The 20,293-nt window shown below is 41.9% G+C and overlaps 1 protein-coding gene across 3 annotated transcripts in view; it reads right to left on the bottom strand.

Moving 5' to 3' along the window:
• The window catches only part of robo2 (roundabout, axon guidance receptor, homolog 2), a 205,948-nt gene that overhangs the window by 52,058 nt on the left and 133,597 nt on the right, over positions 1-20,293 (bottom strand). For all 3 annotated transcript variants that reach the window (XM_081370090.1, XM_081370091.1, XM_081370092.1), the window contains exons 6-14: positions 19,219-19,364; positions 13,439-13,563; positions 11,594-11,765; positions 8,267-8,472; positions 7,134-7,215; positions 6,880-7,045; positions 6,439-6,605; positions 5,761-5,882; positions 3,365-3,596 (exon numbers count right to left, since the gene is read on the bottom strand). In XM_081370090.1, the coding sequence (XP_081226216.1) occupies positions 3,365-3,596; positions 5,761-5,882; positions 6,439-6,605; positions 6,880-7,045; positions 7,134-7,215; positions 8,267-8,472; positions 11,594-11,765; positions 13,439-13,563; positions 19,219-19,364 (1,418 nt within the window). The remainder of the gene's footprint in view (positions 1-3,364; positions 3,597-5,760; positions 5,883-6,438; positions 6,606-6,879; positions 7,046-7,133; positions 7,216-8,266; positions 8,473-11,593; positions 11,766-13,438; positions 13,564-19,218; positions 19,365-20,293) is intronic.

Below are 20,293 nucleotides of genomic sequence, written 5' to 3'. Positions count from 1 at the left end.
TCAAAAATGCTTTTTTTTTTTTGCAAGATTTATGTGTGGTGGCAGCCATCCCTCACACCTGGGAAAAACATCTCAAAGCATTGCGGTGAATCCTGGACATTGGTCAACTTTAAGTACAGTCTGCCTGTCTCAGCCACAATAACCCACAAGGCGATGTCCTAGGATCCATTTTGGCAGGGTCCAAAAATTGAAACTGGCCAAGCACTAAATTGAAAGTGAAATTTAGCTTTTATGAGTAACAAAAAAAGAAAAAAGAAAAAAGTAATTTTTTATTTAAAAAATAAATAAAAATTAAATATAGTTAATAATAAAAATAATAATAATTTTATATTTATTTTTAATAGTATATTAAATGCAATTATACAGTATAATCAACACATTCTCATCCTTGGGTGTCATATTCTGACGCTTTTGACATTTCGTCGACATCGAACGCACATGGCACCCTTTAGCGTCAATATGACACGCACAGAGCTTTGTTCTGTTATGGGTAGGTTTAGGTCTGGGGTAGGGTTAGGGTTAGACCGCTAGGAGGCGCCTTCTGGCCCATTTCTATCTGCGTCTCATATTGACGCTAAAGGGTGCCATGTGCGTTCGATGTCGACGAAATGTCAAAAGCGTCAGTATATGACGCCTTGGAATGAGAACAGGCTGGTATAATACATAATACATACTCATACATTCAAATACAAATACATACTTATGTATTATATTATAGATCATTTACTCAATTTACATTTTTTTTTTTAAATTTACAATTAAAATAAATACATTAAAATATAATGAATACATATTACATTGTATATAATTACATTTCATTTATAATTTGAACAACAAAATTATATAGTATTCTAGATTGCATAAATGATCTAATTGCATAAATTATTTCTGTTTGTATTATATATATTTAAAAAAAATGTCTCTATGCAATTGTCAATTTTGGACACTATAAGGACAGGTGGTTGTCTAAATACAGAAATCAGTGAATTGGTATGTTGGGAGTGATGTGGATGAGTACAGAGTCCAGTGAACTCCATGCTTATTTTAGTGTCCTGTCAGCCTTACACACACACACACACACACACACACACACACACACACACACACACACACACACACACACACACACACACACACACACACACACACACACACACACACACACACACACACACACACACACACACACACACACACACACACACACACACACACACACACACACACACACACACACACACACACACACACACACACACTACCCGCAACACAGAAAAGGTCAATTCCTTTGCCAAAATGTGTCTTTTCATCTGAGTCCCGTCAGGAATGGAGACAAGCTTACTGCAGTGCTGTGGAAAGCAGGCCAGCATTGCTTACTACGGTATTTGTTACGACGTTGGCCTAGGGGTGGATTATGTATCACTGGGCCAAATTGCTGTGGACTTAAAGCAAGCTTGAAAGAGTCAGCGAGAGAACCAACCTCTGGCCTTACATCTGCATTTGTGTCTCTTAGTATCTGTGACCTGTATGTTTCATAAGCACAAGGCATTGACAAATCCATTATAAAGCTCTGTGACTTGAAAGTCAGCATGAAACGGCATTCACAACCCATTTGACTTTCATATTGTGATTTGATACTCTGGGCCCTATTTTAACGATCTGAAACGCAAGTATCAAGCGCGAAATGCAAGTAACTTTGTGGGCGGATCTCGCAAATCTAAAATGGGTTGGTCTGAAGTAGCTACATTACTCATAGGTGTGGTTTGGGCGTAACGTGAAATAAACCAATCAGAGCATCACCTCACATTCCCTTTAAGAGCAGGTGCGCTTGTTCCATGGCGGCTTGCTATCATAACGGTGGATTTGCCAGGCATGCGCCAGGAGCGGTTCACAGCCGAGGAGACCGACGTTCTCGTCAGGGCCGTAAAACACAGAGAAGTGACATTGTATGGGGATGGAGAAACCCACCCAAATTAGCTTCAGTTAAACAGGCGTATAATAATTTGGGTAAATGTGTAAGCTAGATTTATGCCTATTTTTTCACATCTTCATGGACACAACAATGATTTACCTCATGTGTTAATATTTTTCCTTGTAATAATGTATGGTTTTCTAAAAATGAGAACTGCTGCGTCTGTGTGTAGATGAGATAAGCAAAGTGTATGCGCATTGTGCACACGCTACATTGATTATGGCCAATAATGCGCCCTTAGAATAGCATACGTAAACATGCACAACGCGCCACTGACTTTAGACAAGGTTTTTCCTGGTCAGTAGCGGAATTGTTTTCTAAACCTGCAAAATAGCACCAGGGAACGTTTGCGCCGGAACACGCCTCCTCTTTGCGCTGAACCGCCCCCGGGAGCGCAAGTTCATTCCCTAATTTACCGACGTGCGTCTGTTGAGGGAAAAGTCTGCTGTGCGCGGGTGCAAAATAGGAATGATACATGCGTCGGTGTACAAAGTCAATTGCGCTGGGTGCAAGATAGGGCCCAGAATCTTCTTATTTATCTAACAATATAATAGGTAATTTATGCATCAGGCTATTGATTGTATTGTGTAAAAACTGAATTAGAAAAGTAGCCTAAAATAATGTCTAAACAGCAATTTTGGCTATTTACTAATGTTGCCTTCATGTGCTATCCCACTTCTGAGGTTTTGACTACGAGCTTGTCGCGTTTAAGTGCTTTATTGTTAGAAAGAACAGGAATCATGGAGGAGACCAGGTATTTTCTTGCGTATTTATTGGTAAAATCTTATCGAAGCCTAAATGATATTTAGCGTCTCATTCATTGACATCTATATAAACATTCACTGCGCTATTTAAATAGTCAGTCTGCTGACAATTCTGGAATTTCAGTCCTATACAGGCTATTTTTGCTGTGTATAAAACTTACAATACACTTCAAATGATCATTCATATGTAAATATGCGCTATTTTAATGACAAGGCGATGTAGCTGTTGTGGAAAAAACTAATAAAGAATAGCAGTCACAGCAGAAATCGTTCTCCCCTCCACCATATATAGAGTTTATGGCACATCCAACTCTGGAACTTGGGTATCAAAATTATCCCTGAACTCCTAAATGGCAAATATGAATTTAAGAGGGCGTTCATGTCCAATTTTTCACTAGGAAACTCGTATTTACGCTAACTCTGTGAAGGCAACTTAACATTATTTCGCCCTGTTAATACAATTCATACCTATGTGCATGGAAAAGGGGAAGTAATTATATTTTGGAGAAAGATTACACACATAAATTAGATACTTATTAAGGAAAGTAAATACGGTCCATTTTGATTTCATGTTGACTTCAAACATCACAGATCTCCTGCATCACTTCAAAGGAGTCAAATGCTGTACCTTCCTCTGATGTTCTTGCCGTTCGGGACTCGCTGTCCATGCCCTGGAACTCGTTGAAGTACGGACGGACTTTGATCTCGTAGACGATGCCTTTCCTCAGAGCCGAGAGCACCATGCTCCTCTCAGAGGGGACCTTCACATCCTGAGTCTGCCACGCTCCAGGGGAGGACAGCCCTGACATCTGCCTGTACAAAACCCTGTAGCCCTGGATGAACTGAGACTGGCGGTCAACCTGAGGGGGAAAGACAGTTCAAACTTAAAAGAGCGCAACAGAAGACAAATGGAAAAACTAGATAGGAGAAACTTTGCTGAAAAGACCTAGTTTTGGGTGCTGGTTCTCAGTATGGAATGGTTAGTGTCCCGTCAGGTGTTTTAACTAGCTTAACTCAATGCTTTCTCAAAGGAAAAATCATGCTAGTTGAGGGGGCTTCTACAGATCAAAGTCTGAAAGAATATTTAAAGTCGGCATGAAATGGAAGTAAAACGCTTCTCGAACAAGAAATAAATGTAGGGTGGGACTTAATTTTGTCCATGGGGAATTGATTGGATCATTGGATAATTGTTGTTTGCTATTGGTCGATATCATGTGAGTGACAGGTTGTCCCGCCCTCGCGCCAAAAAACACCTTGGCAATGAAGAGAAGAGATGTTGCTGAAAGAGGGAGTTATTTTGATTAAAGATTACGAGGGCACATGAATGTAAAAAAATAATATTGATGTGCATGTATGAATCATTTATAATAAAGATTGCAAATGATCCTCCAGATCTATCTCCTCCCCCTTTTCAACCAGTATTTACATATAACAACAAGCTCAGCAAATCAAATCCCTTTCATGAAAATGCTCTACATGAGCCATACATACGCATTATTCTGACACTTTGTAAATAAAACATCAATAATAGCAAACATGCAAGATATAACCACCTCGGACAAACATGCTGAGAACAAATAAACAGAAATGTACAAGTATACACATACGTGCACATTAAAATCAACAAAGAATGTTACATACTGTACACATAAAGGTCAAAGAAAAATGCAATCTCAAATCAACAAAAAGGTAAACAAGACCCTTCATTCATTGAAAGCCTCGTTCTTTTTTTAGTTGTATTTACCAAGAGAAAGAGTGTGCATAACTCACAATAATGTCTTCCTAACAGCAGAACCTGGCTTTCAGAGTGAGATATTAAACATCTGCTTTTCCTCCCTACACATGGAGTAAATCAGCCCAATGGGCATCCTTCCTACGCTTTTTAACTTTCATTAATTGAATGATTCAGGGTCGTAAAAGCTTTCTTGACACCACCTACGTTTACCGCGAGAGTGCTGCTGTATCCAGGGGCCGCGTAGGCCGATGATTTATGGATTATTCATATGAGAAAAATACCTTTGAAACAGTCTATCCTCCATTTAGGCCGAACAGACAGACGCTTATATTTGTCTCTGTAATGATTGTTGATGGTAATCATTAATATACCGCAGGAGAGTGCTTACCAACTAATGTGACAAAGCCAAAGCTGTAAAATCTCCATTTTAATGCAATTCAACAAACAATAAACACTTTTTAGAGTGTTTTTATATCAATGCTGGAAGACTGTGGTGCTAAACGGAAACAACAGCCGGGTAAATAAAAGAGTTCACTTTTGAACGGATGCACTTATTAGGATTTCAGACCATATACAGTACACGTATATACTGCATATAGTCAAATGTTTTTAAGCCAATAATCTGTGCCAAATAAACTGGTTTAAATAGAGATGATGTTATTAAAATGTAAGATTAAATGTCATTCCAAACCTTTCAAAATTACTTTCATTATTCTGTGGTACACAAGAATTGTATGGACAAAACATACATTTTGATCATTCTTCAAAACATCCTTTGGTTTCCATATAATAAAGAAAGGTTTGGAACCAACATGAACACAACAATTAATTATGACAGAATTTTAATTTTTGGGGGTATCCCTTTAATATGAAATCATGTTATATAACCTTGGCCCAATCACAGTACATTACATTTTCATTTATGCATTTGGCAGACGCATTTATCCAAAGCGACTGACATTGTATTTCAAGGTACACATTTACATTCTAATCAGTTCTTGCTTTCCCTGGGAATCGAACCCATGACCTTGGAGTTGCAAGCGCCAACACTCTACTGTTTGGTAGAGCTTACAGACGCTAGTATAGGCGCTATAATCTCCATCCAATCACAGTGCCCATGCTAAAACCACAGTCCAATCATAGTTCTTGTACAATAGCTTCTGTCTAATCATAGTTTATGTGCTAAAACTTGTGTCCAGTCATAGCTCCACAAATACAAGCTAAATATCTCTCCAATCACAGTTAAGATGCTAAAACCTTTAGCTCCAACCAATCATAGAACATCTTACCGTCCATGTGACCTGTATGGTGGTGGGGCTGAGGACCACGGGGTTGTGTAGCCGTACAATAACCTCGCCCAGCTCCTTCTGCACGTGTCTGTGATCCACACCCTGTGCTGGTGGACTTATATCTGTAAATAGATAGAGACAGAGGCCAATGCCATTACTTCTTATAGTGCTCCGACAGTGCTAAATTACTGGCCAGTACAACATAATCCCTTAAATACAATTTAATCCCCTAAAAGAACGATGAGGAGTCATTTTCACTGACTCCAGCAGCAGACAACACAGCTTCAACCCAACCTGCGAGGATACATATGCCCAAGGTCTCTGAATCAGTCACCCCTAATGAACATACGGAGGACTCCTTGGAACCTTAATCGAATCTTTTTCCAGTCGAGGTTGGCCCTTTTCCCCACCGCAATGATCATTAAGGTACCAGCCAGGGCACTAACTCAATTACACAGTCCAAAAGTAGATGATGTTTGTTCTACATTATACTCCGTCTCTGGAACTAATGAGCGTATGGGTCCGTTAGACAGCATGGTATCTAGACTAGATCTCGTTCTCTGTGGGCAACAGCTAGGATTTAATTGGAAGTCGTCGACACGGACACCATTTACATGGGTGTCTTACTAAAGAAAAAGTACAATTACATACACAATTTAGAGAGTTTCTGTTACATACCTTGAGTGCGGACGGGTTCGGACATGGGGCTTGGGTCGCTCAGGCCCTGGATGTTGACTGCTCGCACCATGAACAGGTAGATGGTATTGGGGCGAAGACCCTTAATGGTGTACTGTGTAGTCTTGACATGATCGGCCACAGTCTGCCAGCTGTTGCTCACCGATTGGCTGCATGCAATGAGGCAGAGTGATGTCAGAGTTTAAAAGTACAGTCCTTTCAGTTTGTACAAACCATATTTTTTAGTTTTTTGTACACTGGAAATGTGTGTAAAGACTTTTCAATATGCTGGACGGATTAGTCTACAACCCCTCACATCCTCATTTCTTGTTCGTGTCAAATGAAAAATGGTATCTACTTTGACTTAAGTCTGATCTGATTGAGCAAGGTACAATTCAGTCCAAAACAACTTTAGAAAAGGCTAAATTAAGGCAAAATTCATACCTGAAAGCCTCAATAACATATGACGAGATGGGAGACGCTCCAGGAAGGCCAGGCTGCCAGGACAGTGACACGCTGTTTTTAGTGACGTCGGTGACCTGAGGTTTGGAAGGAGGACCTGGGAGCTCGTTCTCATCCCGGTCTTTTACTACAACTAGACTACCAGACTCTGAAGAGAGAACATCAGGAAATTTAAGAACATCTGGAAGAATACATTACATAAAAAGCAAAAAGTTTGCAAAGTTGCCCAAAAGTACCTTTGACTTCCAAGAAAGCACTCCAAGATGTTTCCCCACTAGAACTTGCTGCCACACAAGTATAGATACCAGAATCCGAGAGCTGAAAGATAAAAACAAAAACATTCCTCGATCTTTATATCTTCATGCATTGTGAATTCTCTAAATGGCTAATCAATTCGATTCACTGTAAGCTTTCGATCCCAGGGAGATTGTAACCTTGAGCACGTCCAGTTCGGCTAAAGCGCTGACATTAATATGGTAGATATATTCTATTTCCACACCCTTCAGCCAGCTTTTATCCTTGCTGGCAAATTCACAAACCCACCCACTAACCGCAATGAGAGGAAGACTAATTCATTTAAAGGGGTAGTCGCTGAAACCCTCTGGACCGTTGACAGCTGGCGCATGTCCCCCACTCTCTTCCTTTCCGGGACGATCTCCCTGTTGTTTGTTGCCTTTCATCAGGACGCCTCGCCTCCATTTATTCATTTATTAGATAAAATGTCAGAGGTGGGCAGCACTGTCAGGCATAATGGCTATTCCATCCCGAACTGACGGGGAGGGCTTGGGGACTTTGAATTCAATATGGCCCTAAAAGTGTGTTTGTTTGTGCGTGCATGTGCAAATGCGTGTGCAGCTGGAGCCCGTCCAGGCTTCCGTAAATGATTCTTGGGAGAGCTGTCGTATCCCTAAGTGATAGTATCAAACAATTTACCAAAATCAATATTTCCCATTCATCCCCGTAATGCAATATGATTCCCTCTGCCCGTCTCTGTTATGTCTTACCGATATCTGATTGAATTTCGCTAAGCTTATACATCACACTTAGATGGAGATGTTTCTGACAGCTGGTAGTCACACAATCACAAACACATGGTCTTAGAAAAACACAATGATAGATACACATCAGGACATCTATCTATCTATCTATCTATCTATCTATCTATCTATCTATCTATCTATCTATCTATCTATCTATCTATCTATCTATCTATCTATCTATCTATCTATCTATCTATCTATCTATCTATCTATCTATCTATCTATCTATCTATCTATCTATCTAAAATGTTCCATATGGTTGCTTCCCTAATTTATACATTCATTACAAAGGTAAAACAAAACAAACAAACAAAAGTTTTTAGACTCACCCGCAAACCCTTGATCTGTAGGCTGCCGAGGTCCTGCAGGGACATACGAGAGTCTTTACCCAGCAGACTGACCCCGTCCTTCAGCCAGCTGACGGTTGGAACCGGTTCTCCAGATGCATGGCACCTCAGAAGGGCCACACTGTCTACACCCAGAGTCTGGTTAGCTGGACCCTGCCGGATGATGGGGGGAGGACGATCGGTCAACACTAAACAGGAGAGAAAGAGGGAGGAAAGAACAAGAATTAAGCCCACCTAATTGGTGTCCCTGTTTTAGAAGGGAGGCATCCCAATTCTTATAATTTTAATGGATGGATGGATTTGGATGGATGGATGGATGGATAGATAGCCCAAACATTGGGATGTGGAAAGAGACAGCAGAGAGGAGACAGGAAATAATTAGAAAGAGAGAGTGAGAATGTATCTGGACCACAACACAATCCAGATCTGAAACATTTCCTGTGCGAGTGCAATGACTCAACAAGTCTGGAGCACATTGTGCTAATAACTATAGTCAATGGCTTTGAGTTGGTTTCTACTTTTACTACTGAAAATATAACATTGGAGATTGGTAGCAATTGGCATGCTTCTCCATCTACAATAATATATTATCCACAGATTATGACATCATGACACTAACAGCCCTTATAACATCATCTGTTGCTTTAGCAAAGGACAGCAAGAACGTGTTTGTCATTAAAAGTGTCTGGAAACATTAACATTGTGGCCATGCTCGTGTGGCACAGGAAGCAGGATGAAGCCATGATTGCCTTATTCCTGGACGTATCGGGGTTATATGCACATTTTGTGGTTGCACCACAGGGCAGCGTCTACCCCCCAAGCATTCTGGGAAAAACTGGGAGAAACGCTGAGTCTTGGTTTCTAGCTCACTGATGTGGCAGTGACGTGGTTTTGTAGCTTCCATTTAGTGCCTGGGATCCTTCATTTAGGAACCAGACTCTGAGTAAAATTTCATGTATTACTATGCATCCGACTATCAGAGCGAGTGTGGTTAAGCTGGCTAAGAGTACGTCCCCCAAAGAAGTTTATGAGTCTAAACTGCTTCTCAAAACATGAAGCCACCATCCTAGAGCACAGAGGTTATTTAATACTTTTGTGTTTTTATACGTTTATAATGATGGGTTAATCATGTTTGGCTGTTCATACGCTTTCCATCCATTTTCATCTCATAGTGTACAGATTTTTTACTGACTACAATAGGGTGAATATATCTATATCTATCTATATATATATCATTTATAATAAACACAGGCACACTATTGGTGTGTTCTGATGTACAAATGGGCATCAAACGCCCCATTGAATGGCACCAACCATTTATTTCTCTAACTAATAATAATAATATAATAATCACAGCCGTGTGCTGTCCCTTGCCCCACTGAGGACACATTAATTAGCAGGTGTGAATTAATGAGGAAAAAGCCGGCGGGCGCTAATTACAGACTGCACCTCTAACCCTTAAATACAGCTTCAAATGCAGTCTTCATCCATTCTCTGTTGCGTTTCTATTTGTCTCGCTCTGAATAAAGGATGGTATTTATATTGTCCAAATCTCCATCGGAATGCCTCATTTGGGCTCAGGGATGAAGAGTTGCCTTCCTAATTCATCAATGTGGATTACCCCGCACGGAGTTTTAACCCCAGAGTGCTTTGCAGGCGCATCCATCAGGCCAGCATAAACCCCAGAGATGCATGTGCAGACAGATAGAGACTGATGAAGCATAATGGCTGTATTTGGATTAAAGCTGCATCCTCTGAGTCTTTAGTGTTGCGCTGTTGCATTTGAATTTGCACTGACTAGATCTTATGTTCATGATAATCTTCTAAAGAACTGCAGAATATACAATTATTTAAAGTGTCTACTATTGCAGTGTCTACTAGCAAGTCTGATTTGTGTGTGAGTGTACTAAGACTGATAGAATATGATGTGTGTGTTGTGTGTTGTAGGAACATGACGGAATTCTGTTCATTTGACGGGACGGTTTCAGACAGCGAAGTGAAGGCCTTGGTGCCGTCTGGCAGCAGCCATTTTTCATCAAATCTCTCCTTGAACTTGTCCAGCTCTCTTTGCCACCTCAACAACCACTAAATCACACTCTTCCTCCTACACAGGTGTGGCCGTGACCCCCTTCCTCTTTCGTTCCTGTCATCCTTCTTCTCTGTCATCCTGCACAACATCTCACACACACTTACATTCTGAGTAAGAGCTGTTTACGGCAGTCTAGGTCATATGCGGTTTTTCAGACAAGATCGGTTAATTTATATGCTTTGCTGTCAACCGTAACAGCTGTCACCTTTTAAAAGAATTACATTCTACTGTTAGACTAAAGATGTAGTTGAAAAGTTCATACAAACTGACTTTCTTGTGCAACTTTTTTCCTTTTAAGAAAAGAATTACACAACCCAAAACACGCTTTGTTGCCAAAGCAATTTTTCCATCATCAGTATCTGAAGTTTTCAAGGACGGCTGTTTTCACTCCCTTCTCGAGCTGAAATTAAGTTTTCCTCCTGTCAAGAGAAGTTCACAAAGACGTGCTCCTGTAATATTCAAACGCGAGCAGAATTCAGGGTCGTCAGGCTTGCTATTCATTTCACATAGCGAGGCAGAATCAATGCAGAGCGGGGAGAGCTCAAGGCCACATTCCAATTCAGCTCTTAATGTGGATCCAGAGGCAACAGAAGTGGTTTTTATATGACATTTATCTTTCTGCCAGCACTTTTGTATGGAGATATTGAGGCCTTCGTTTGTGTCAGGTGTGAAATGTGTAGGCTGACTCTGACATATGAATGAGGGAAAATGAAAGAGTGGTGAAAAGAGAGCGATGGTGAATGGTAGAGAGAGCGACATAATTATAACACAGGCTTAACCTGTGTTTGTCGTGTAAAACATAAAATGTAAAAACATAAATAAAAAAGATAGTATTTTAAAATTGCTGCATAATGCAAAATTGTTAGCAAAAAATCATCGGTGGAAGGAATGGGGTACTCCTTAAATTTTATATTTAAATACAAAAATGCAATATTAAGAATTATAAAATATATTACAAAAAATATAAAAAAGATCTAAATTTATTCAAATGTATTTTTAATCAGGACCGGCTTGAAAATGACTGAACTGAAAACTGGACTGGATAGGTTTGTTATTTACATTTTGTAAGTAAGAAGGAACTGAATTGCTTCATAAAAAAAAACAAATATTAAGAATATTACCCCTAAATCTAAAAACAAAGCAGAATGAAACACCAGCTAGGTAAGAATCCATCCATATTCCCAAAGCCCTGTTATGGTCCAATTCACCCCAGTGCTTACCGTCTGTGACCTCAAGCTGTGCCTTGGCCAGGATGCTGCCCGCCACCGTCAGGGCCTGGCAGATATAGTACCCCGCGTCTGCCCGCTGGACTGCCGTGATGGTCAGATCTCCACTGGGCGACACCGAGAAGCGACTGTTGGGCTGCTGCGGTTGATTTGGAAACAAAAGGTTCTACACAAACAAAGAAAACAAGAAACAAAGTGTGAATGGCATTTCCGGGGAAAATTCTCTACCTCAAACCCACCATTATTTGAATAGAAAACACACCAGGGAAAACATTTGGCATTAGAGGTGGTAAATTATCACTATTGTCAACTATTAAAACGACCAATATCCGAAAGGAATTATGGCAGCGTGACTGTAAATATTCAAAATTACGGAACAGTGGCTCACCGAAGATAGAGCTCTCGTTAACGATTGTGCTAACCCTGACTGTGTATATAGCTCACTGTGAGTATCCATTGTGTCCAAATGACTGCAGTAATTGCTTTGGGCTGCGTTGTTTACTCACTCTGTCTGACATGGCTGTCGTGTTTGAAATGAAATCTGTTGCAAAGCGAGGAGGCCAGGTGATTCAAAGCTAATTCACCACCAGCGGCCGGTTTAGCCCGTTTGCTAATTACGCCAGATAACAAGCTGGGTTCATTAATGGCCATCATTGACAGAGCCCTCACATTTACCTCAGGTTTTATATCCTTGAGATCTCTCCACTCTTCCTCTCATTTTCTCTCTTTCACTCTCTTTTGATTTCGGAGTCCTCATAGCTGACCGACAGAAACTGAAAGGCATTAGCCGGATTCAATTACACCTAATGACTTTAATGCTCCAAATTATGCTCCAAATTATGTTTTTTTTCTTTCTTTCTTTTGCTCTTTTTTAATTAGCCTCTCACACATGATAGATGTTGGGTCCATTATCCTCAAGTGTGACTGAGAGGCTTCTCTCAGCGCTAATGACTCAATAACTGCTTTAATTTCGCCTTTTAACAAATACCTTCATATCTTACTTAAGAGAGGAATAGTAGGACAGAAAGTGTAATATAAAGGGCTATACTGCATTTAACATTAGGATTAAGGCTCAGATCTTCCTATATTTCCAATTTAAATAGTATACTTTCAACTAGCTTAGTTGACAACTCTTCTGATTATTCTTTTCACTCCTCTATCAGATCTTGCGAGGAGCACTGGTCGAGGCAAATTTATGGTGAAATTATTGTCTTTCCACTTCCGTATTATGGCCCCAACAGTGCTCACTGGACCATTCAGAGGCTTAGAATGGCGCCTATAACCAATGCCATCATTATGTTTTGCAACAATTAGGTTGCGAAGGTCTTGAGACATCTCTTTGCTTTTACCCATCATGAGATGTGTCTTGTGTGACACCTTGGCAATGAGACCTTTTTGCAGGCCATCATTTGGGACTGAACCAGCTGTTATTAATTTCCACTGACAGGGGGCTGGATTGCTTTTTAATTACTGTATGTTTTCAGCAGTTGTCTTGGCTTTCCATGCCTTTTTGCGCCTCCCTTTCTTCATGTGTTCAATACTTTTTCCCTGTGTCATTCCACATTATTACACATAACTTAATAATGTTTGTTTCTTTGTATGTATGGCCTACTTGGGTTGTTACCAACATCTGGTGAAAATTCCATGTCAATAGCACCTTTGGAAATATATTTACTGAGAAAAATGATGACGTGTTCAATACTTATTTCCCCCGCTGTATGTTCACCCATTTTGTTGTCTATTAACGTCAGTCTCCCTGGAGCATGTGTGGTAACCACTAGCCCAAAGCTTCAACAAAAAAATATGAGTAGGTTAAAGAGAGAAAAATGACTTCCTTACCTGACTTCCTTCTTTCTGCCAGAAGACCGCCGGCTGTGGGTTTCCTTTTGTCTCACATGGGAAACTGGCTGTCCGTCCCTGCGCCACAATCTGATCCCGCGGTCTGATCACGAACTGTGGTGCGGCTGAGTCAAGAACCAAAGACATGAACATTACACCATACCCTCAGACACACAAATGCACACGACACACACACACACGCTGATCATTGTCAGTCAGTGGGAAACGTCAAGCATCCACAGGCATTGACTGCCGAGGTCACTGAGACAGAGCTTCCATGCATCAGCCCGTTTCCGACAGCATTCGGCCTCTTGGTTTATCTGTTTGCTTTGACCACAAACAGAAAGGACAGCAACAGCAACCACAGGAAGCCATTCATCCAGGTGAGCCCGCAGATGGCCGTACTGAATGAATGACGGGCAGCTTTCAGGCACGGCAGTGCTGCGGTCACAACACCAGAGGGAAGGGTGGGTCATTCCGGTCAGGACACACGGAGAGGAGAAGCTATGTGAGGACACCACACCGTGAACGTGGACACTTCTTTTGTAAGTGGCTTTAAATACTCGACTCTATTTACTCTAATAACACAAAGCAGTTTCTATTTCTGTATCGAAGACAAGCAGAGCTCACAAGCTGGACAAGCTTGGAAAACATCGAATTGACTGCTGGCCTTTTAATGGACATCGTTCTCTATTCTAAGAGCCAACTTGGGTCAAGTTCTCACAGAACGAGAATTTTCTCACGCCTAATGCGTCACACTTAGAAAAGTATTTTTTAACCTCTCAATCACCCGGCACAGAAACTCAGCCAACATATTCAAATAAACCAATTAAAAGTGCCATCTTCCCTGCTTTCCCTGTCTAATCTGACCTTAAAATGGCATCAGAATTCAGGAACAGGGTTCCAAAGTTTCCCCTTGACTTGGAGTCAATGCTACTTTCTCCTTAATGAGAAGGTTAGGGCACCGACCATCTAAAAAAGGTTTGTCAGAGTCTTCAAAGGCAGGGAATGGCAGTTGGAGTTTGTGAGAAGATAAAATGCTTTTGCAGAGCGGTACCACTCACTAGAGAACATACAGTTAGGGAGTTTCAAGAAGCAAAGGTTTTTATTTTGAGGAATAAATGCTTTAGCTGACCCAAATAAAAAATGATTTTCTTCTGCTAGAAACTCTAGACTGTGACCCTACAATCAATCATTTTTTAACCGAGCAAAAGAAAACACAGAACTTACTACTGTTAAAAGTTGATACTTTTCATTCATGAGTTTCAAAGAAATCATGAATTTGGACAAAAAACAACAACTATCACATAATTTGAACATTTTGACAGTGTATTTGTTTTATACTTGTAGCCACACCAATAAATCTAGATGCAGGACTCCAAACAGTTGAGTTCGTTTAGCAGGGGAACCATTACTCACGGTGCGCCCATCTACAAAAAGAAAAGGTCTGATCGTGGAAAAACACTCTCCCCTTCATTCTGATCCCTAAATGAGCCCCTCTACTGCCTGTGCAGCTGGCAACTGTGGACAAGAGAAGTCTGCAAGTGTTTGTGATTTATGCGGCTGATCCCTTTTTTGTGAGGCTGTACTTGACTAAGGCTGACACATTCAGGCAAGTTACAGATGGTGGCAGATTTACAGGATTCCCAATCTGGGCGCACGGTGGCGCGGGCACTTCTGTGAGTTTGGGCATCACACAAAAGCTTTAAATCACAGATTGGCCCGGTTTCATTCTACTCCAGAGCTTTTATTTTGCATTGGAGGGAGTGGGCATAAAAGATGGGCATTCACCGATGCCACTCACTCAAAGTGATTGTTTAATGACTTGGACGCTCAACTTCATTGTGCAGTTGAGTGTTAAAGTCCTTTTTGGCAAAGAGGGGAGGGAAACACTCACACACGGACACATCCCAAGTCTATTCGTTCCCTAGAGGTTTCTAAAGAGTAAAACAAAGCTAGTCATAATAAACTGTGATTGCATTTGATTGCGTATCTGGTATATTATTATTTAATGCATGCATGTTGTGTGAATAATACACACTCTTGCAGGGTCTGCAGGGAGAATGCAGTCCTGAGAAGAGCAGAATAGCTAATCAGCTCCTATATTTAATTCATGACAGAGCACATCTGCTCCATACTGGAGAAAGTTCACGACTAAACACACTTCTGAGAGCTGTAAGTCAACACACATGAGAACAACAGGAAAAAAGCATGCACACTCTCTCCAAAATGCACACACAGACAGTAAAATAAACAGAAACTGTCATGACTAATCGAAGACCCACTGGAACACAAGAGTTTCGAGGTATTTCAACTCAGCCAAATGTAAGCCCAGATGGCTGTGTGTGTTGCTGCTCAATTATATCTATTAAGCAGAAGTCACAAGTTTGAAGAAAAAAAGAAAATATCCATCACACCCATCTCATTAATCTAGTAAGCTTTTTTAGTCCTAAAGTCCTAAAATAAAGGTAGTTAGTACAGCCACAGGTTAGTACAGGACATAACTCTACTTTGTTACCTTAGTTAAGAGCTATCAAGTTTATCAGGATAGGAAAGGGAAATACTGAACCTCTACAGTTGAGCCACCACATAGTATGTGAGTGAGTGTGTGTGTGTGTAGCAAGAAGGGAGGAAGAAGCACAGAAGGCAGAGGGAACACATGCAGTATGAAGGAGTGACTGGGATGGGTACTTACCGACAGGGCGAGCTGAAGACACAACAATGGTGGAGTGAAAACAACAAAAAAATGAACAAAAGATAGACACAAACAGAAAGGACGAACAAAGAAGAAAGTGAAAAGAATTAAGAACAAAATAAATTAAATTCAGAATGAACAATGGCAATGTGTTTTTTGGGCACATCATTTCAGCACTGTGTTGGTCGGTGGACACAGATTCCCCAGCAGAGATGCGAGGAGGAGAGGAGGAATGCAGTGTATTTTATTTTTCAACTCCGATGTGGACTGAAATCTTCAAAAAAATTGACAAAAATGTTAATCCAGACCAGCGCCACCTGCTGGCAAAATAGTATAATGTTTAGTTTTATTGTGTGAGCATGTGGAGAGCTAAGAAAAGCAGTCTTCTCTCTCCTCCCCAACTGACAGGTATCTATTTTCATAAGAAGTCATTAAAAACGGGGGCTTGTCCGGGATAAAATTCAGGCTATGAGATCTGCTTCACCTGCAATAATGAGGTCTATATACAGAGCTCTCAGTGAGGAAGCTGAACCGGCAAGACAGAATGTGGACAATATTGATGGAATGGCCAAGAGAAAATAGCTGACAATAAAGCAGTTCATATTTAATGCAGTAGTGGAGCTGTCGGGGAGCCTACTGTATGCCATATTGACATTAAGAGGGTGCAATCATGCTCAGAGTGCTGTCCTCTCCTTCCTTCCCTCCTCTGTCTCTCGCTCTTGAAAGGGAGCCTGTGTAAAACCCCTCCACTCTGGATCCTCACACATCCCTTCATGGCTGAACTGTGTTCGCTTGTAAATCCTGCTTTCAAAAGGGCTGAAACTTGACGGCTGTCTCCATTGGCAGCTTCAGCCCCCTCATGAAGGCCACCAAAAACCCCCCTATGTGAGGTTTTAAAGCTCTCCACAGAGCATCTAAGCAGTTTGATTTAATGTGGTGAGAAGAGAAGGGAGACGGAGAAGAGGTGGAAGGCGAAAGAGGGAGATTATGGCGAAAAGAAAAAAAATTGTTTTATTAACCCTGCCCACCCAAGCTGAGCTTTCCGAGGTCGGTCTGCACCAGTAAACTGTGAAATGGTTTCGCTGGTATGGGCCAGAGTGCCACAGTGGAACTGAGGAGATAGTGTGTGTTTATGTGTGTGCAGGGGGAGGGTTATTGGTGGCCTCCATTCTAGGGAGTGTAAATAATAAAAAGCATTGTCGCTCAGGGCAAACTCACTCCCCACCTAAATTACACTTCAGGAGTTCATTTGAGACCCGTCAGGAGGTTATCTCACTCTTTCAGACTGAGACTACACCAACATACATTATACCACTATTGATTTCCAGTGAAGTAAAACCTTATGATAGAGTCAAATAACCCAGGTCAGCACAAACACATTGTTGGGCTTCTGAGATGCACTAATTTAATAGAATGTTTTTTTCTTAAATACAAATCACTATATTATATTATATTATATTATATTATTGTGGCGAGCAGGACGAGGTCGAGGGCCGTGGGAGGACGGCACGAGGCCGGTGGCGTGATTGCAAATGCGCGACACCTGCGCGACGCACCGGTCTCGCATCTCTCACGGAGGAGCGGAAGCATAATGGAGGAGCGACGACAGTGAAGAGCGAGAGAGGACAGGCCTGATTTTATTTGATGTTGTGTTTTGTTTTCTGTTTGGTGTTGCCAGCAGTCGTCCGTGAGGGGCTGCTGGCTTTTACTTTCATTTTGTATTTGTTTCATTTTATTTATTAAATATTGTTGAATGTTCCCCGGTTCCCGCCTCCTTCTTCCCATAACATCATACCTCGTTACATTGGTGCCGAAACCCGGGAGGAAGGAGGGACACGCTGTCGGAGAGCCCTCGCTGCTGGGAGGTATCGCGGTGCTGAGGAGGTCGGGCAGCACGAGGGAGCGTCTGCCGCCGATTGCTGCCCGAGGCGATGGTGCTGGATCGAAAGAAGATCTGGTGGGACGGAGAGCTCGCTGCCGTCCTCCTGGGTCGAGGAGGGATGGCTGCCATCCGCGAGGGAGCGGAGGAGTCGCTCCCGTTCGCCGTGGGCCGGAGCCTGTTGCCGTCGGCCATGATGGGGGCGGAGCAGGGGACGGGAGGCTCGCTGCCGGCTGCCCTCGATCGGAGGAGCCATCGCCGTCCGCCAGGAGGCGGAGGAGCGTCGAGCCGTCCCCCAACGGATGTCCAGTGCCATCGCATGGCACCGCGAGTGACTCTCAGCTGGTTGAGGACCGAGCGGCAGTGTGTCCGGGAACCGGATCAAGAATTTTTTTTTTGTTTGTTTGTTTCTCCTCTCTCCCCTCTCTCGTCTCTGTCGCTCCTCATGCTTCCGTCTCCTTTTCTCTCGCCTCGTCTGTCCATACCCCCAGGTACCGCAGCCGCCGTGATCGGTCCCCCCACGGGAGGGGGGGGGGGGGGAGTAGGCGCAGCCTCGGTGGTACCCCCCGGCCTGCGAGGGGCGATGGGGGTATGTGGCGAGCAGGACAAGGTCGAGGGCCGTGGGAGGACGGCACGAGGCCGGTGGCGTGATTGCAAATGCGCGACACCTGCGCGACGCACCGGTCTCGCATCTCTCACGGAGGAGCGGAAGCATAAAGGAGGAGCGACGACAGTGAAGAGCGAGAGAGGACAGGCCTGATTTTATTTGATGTTGTGTTTTGTTTTCTGTTTGGTGTTGCCAGCAGTCGTCCGTGAGGGGCTGCTGGCTTTTACTTTCATTTTGTATTTGTTTCATTTTATTTATTAAATATTGTTGAATGTTCCCCGGTTCCCGCCTCCTTCTTCCCATAACATCATACCTCGTTACAATTATATTATATTATATTATATTATATTATATTCATTGATTTAATCACCTTAAGCAGGGGGCAACATTTAGGAATTCAGCAATCAATAATTATAATCAAGTAATCAAAAACAGTAATTAGTAATCAATGATGCAATCAAAAGCATTCGAGCAAGCTGATTGCATGAGTTGCTTTGAAACAATTTGATGAAATGCTAATTTTTGAAGGGAACCAACCACTCTTTCAGGCTCTAAAGTTGTAAGCAGTGTGATTTCACTTCTGTGGTAGACTTGGATACTCAACTGACCTCTGACCGTGAGGGTGGCGGTCGCCTCTGTTTTTCCCACTCGGTTCTCCGCTACACAGGTGAACGTTCCTTCATCACTCGCTGCTGCCTTCTTTATCCTCAGCACGTAGTCATCTTTATCATATTTAATATCATACCTGAAACACACAAACAGAAAGTGAGAAAAGCAATTAGACACAACTTCTGTCTATATCAAACTGATCTCACGGCAATTCATACGAATTTTACAAGGTGGCTAATTCGTAAGAATCTGTACGATTTTTGCTAAATCATACATATTTTACGAGTTGCCCAATTCGTATGAATTCATACGAATGACCTACACCTGTCCCAGCCCCAAAACCTACCCATCACTGGGGTTTAGACAAATCATTCGAATTCGTACGAGTGAAGCCGTACGAATTTGTACGAATTAGCCACCTTTTACTCACTCGTACGAATTTGTATGAATTGGTTGTGATAGCGTTGTCTTTTAAAAACTATGCTTTTCTTTTGAGTACTGAAATAAAAAACAAAACAAACAGGTGTTAAATGGGTGGTATAATGCTCTTTTCACAAGATGTAAAATAAGTCTCTGATGTCCCCAGTTTTAGCTCAAAATACCCCACAGATATTTTTATATAGCATGTTCAAATTGTCACTTTTTAAGGGTGAGCAAAAATGCACCGTTTTTGTGTCTGTCCCTTTAAATGCAAATGAGCAGCTGCTCCCAGCACGAGGGGCGGAGCTAGAACAGCTTATGCCCTGAAAATGTAAAAAAAAAAAAATTTGTTTATGTTTAAATGTATGTAGCTGATGGGGAGTTAACTATCTTCTAATCATTGATTAGCATATTCTGTCATGATAATCTATAAATCACGTTCCCGGGGGCGGGGTTTACTGTATGTAAATTTTAGGGTTAGTGATGTCACTAACCCGGGAGGAATATCGTGTAGTCCCTACCAGTCGTTTGTTGTAGTCCTTAGAAAGCAAATATCTTCCTTTGCTTTGAACTTTGAGCATCGTGACTTGCCAGATGTTGTTTATGCTCAAACAGCAACATTACACACTAACTAAAGTTAAAAAA

This window comes from Scardinius erythrophthalmus, assembly GCF_964197995.2.
Source record: "Scardinius erythrophthalmus genome assembly, chromosome: 7".
Taxonomy (NCBI): domain Eukaryota; kingdom Metazoa; phylum Chordata; class Actinopteri; order Cypriniformes; family Leuciscidae; genus Scardinius; species Scardinius erythrophthalmus.
Note: the sequence above shows the minus strand (reverse complement) of the source record. Positions and strands in the feature narration are given on the sequence as shown.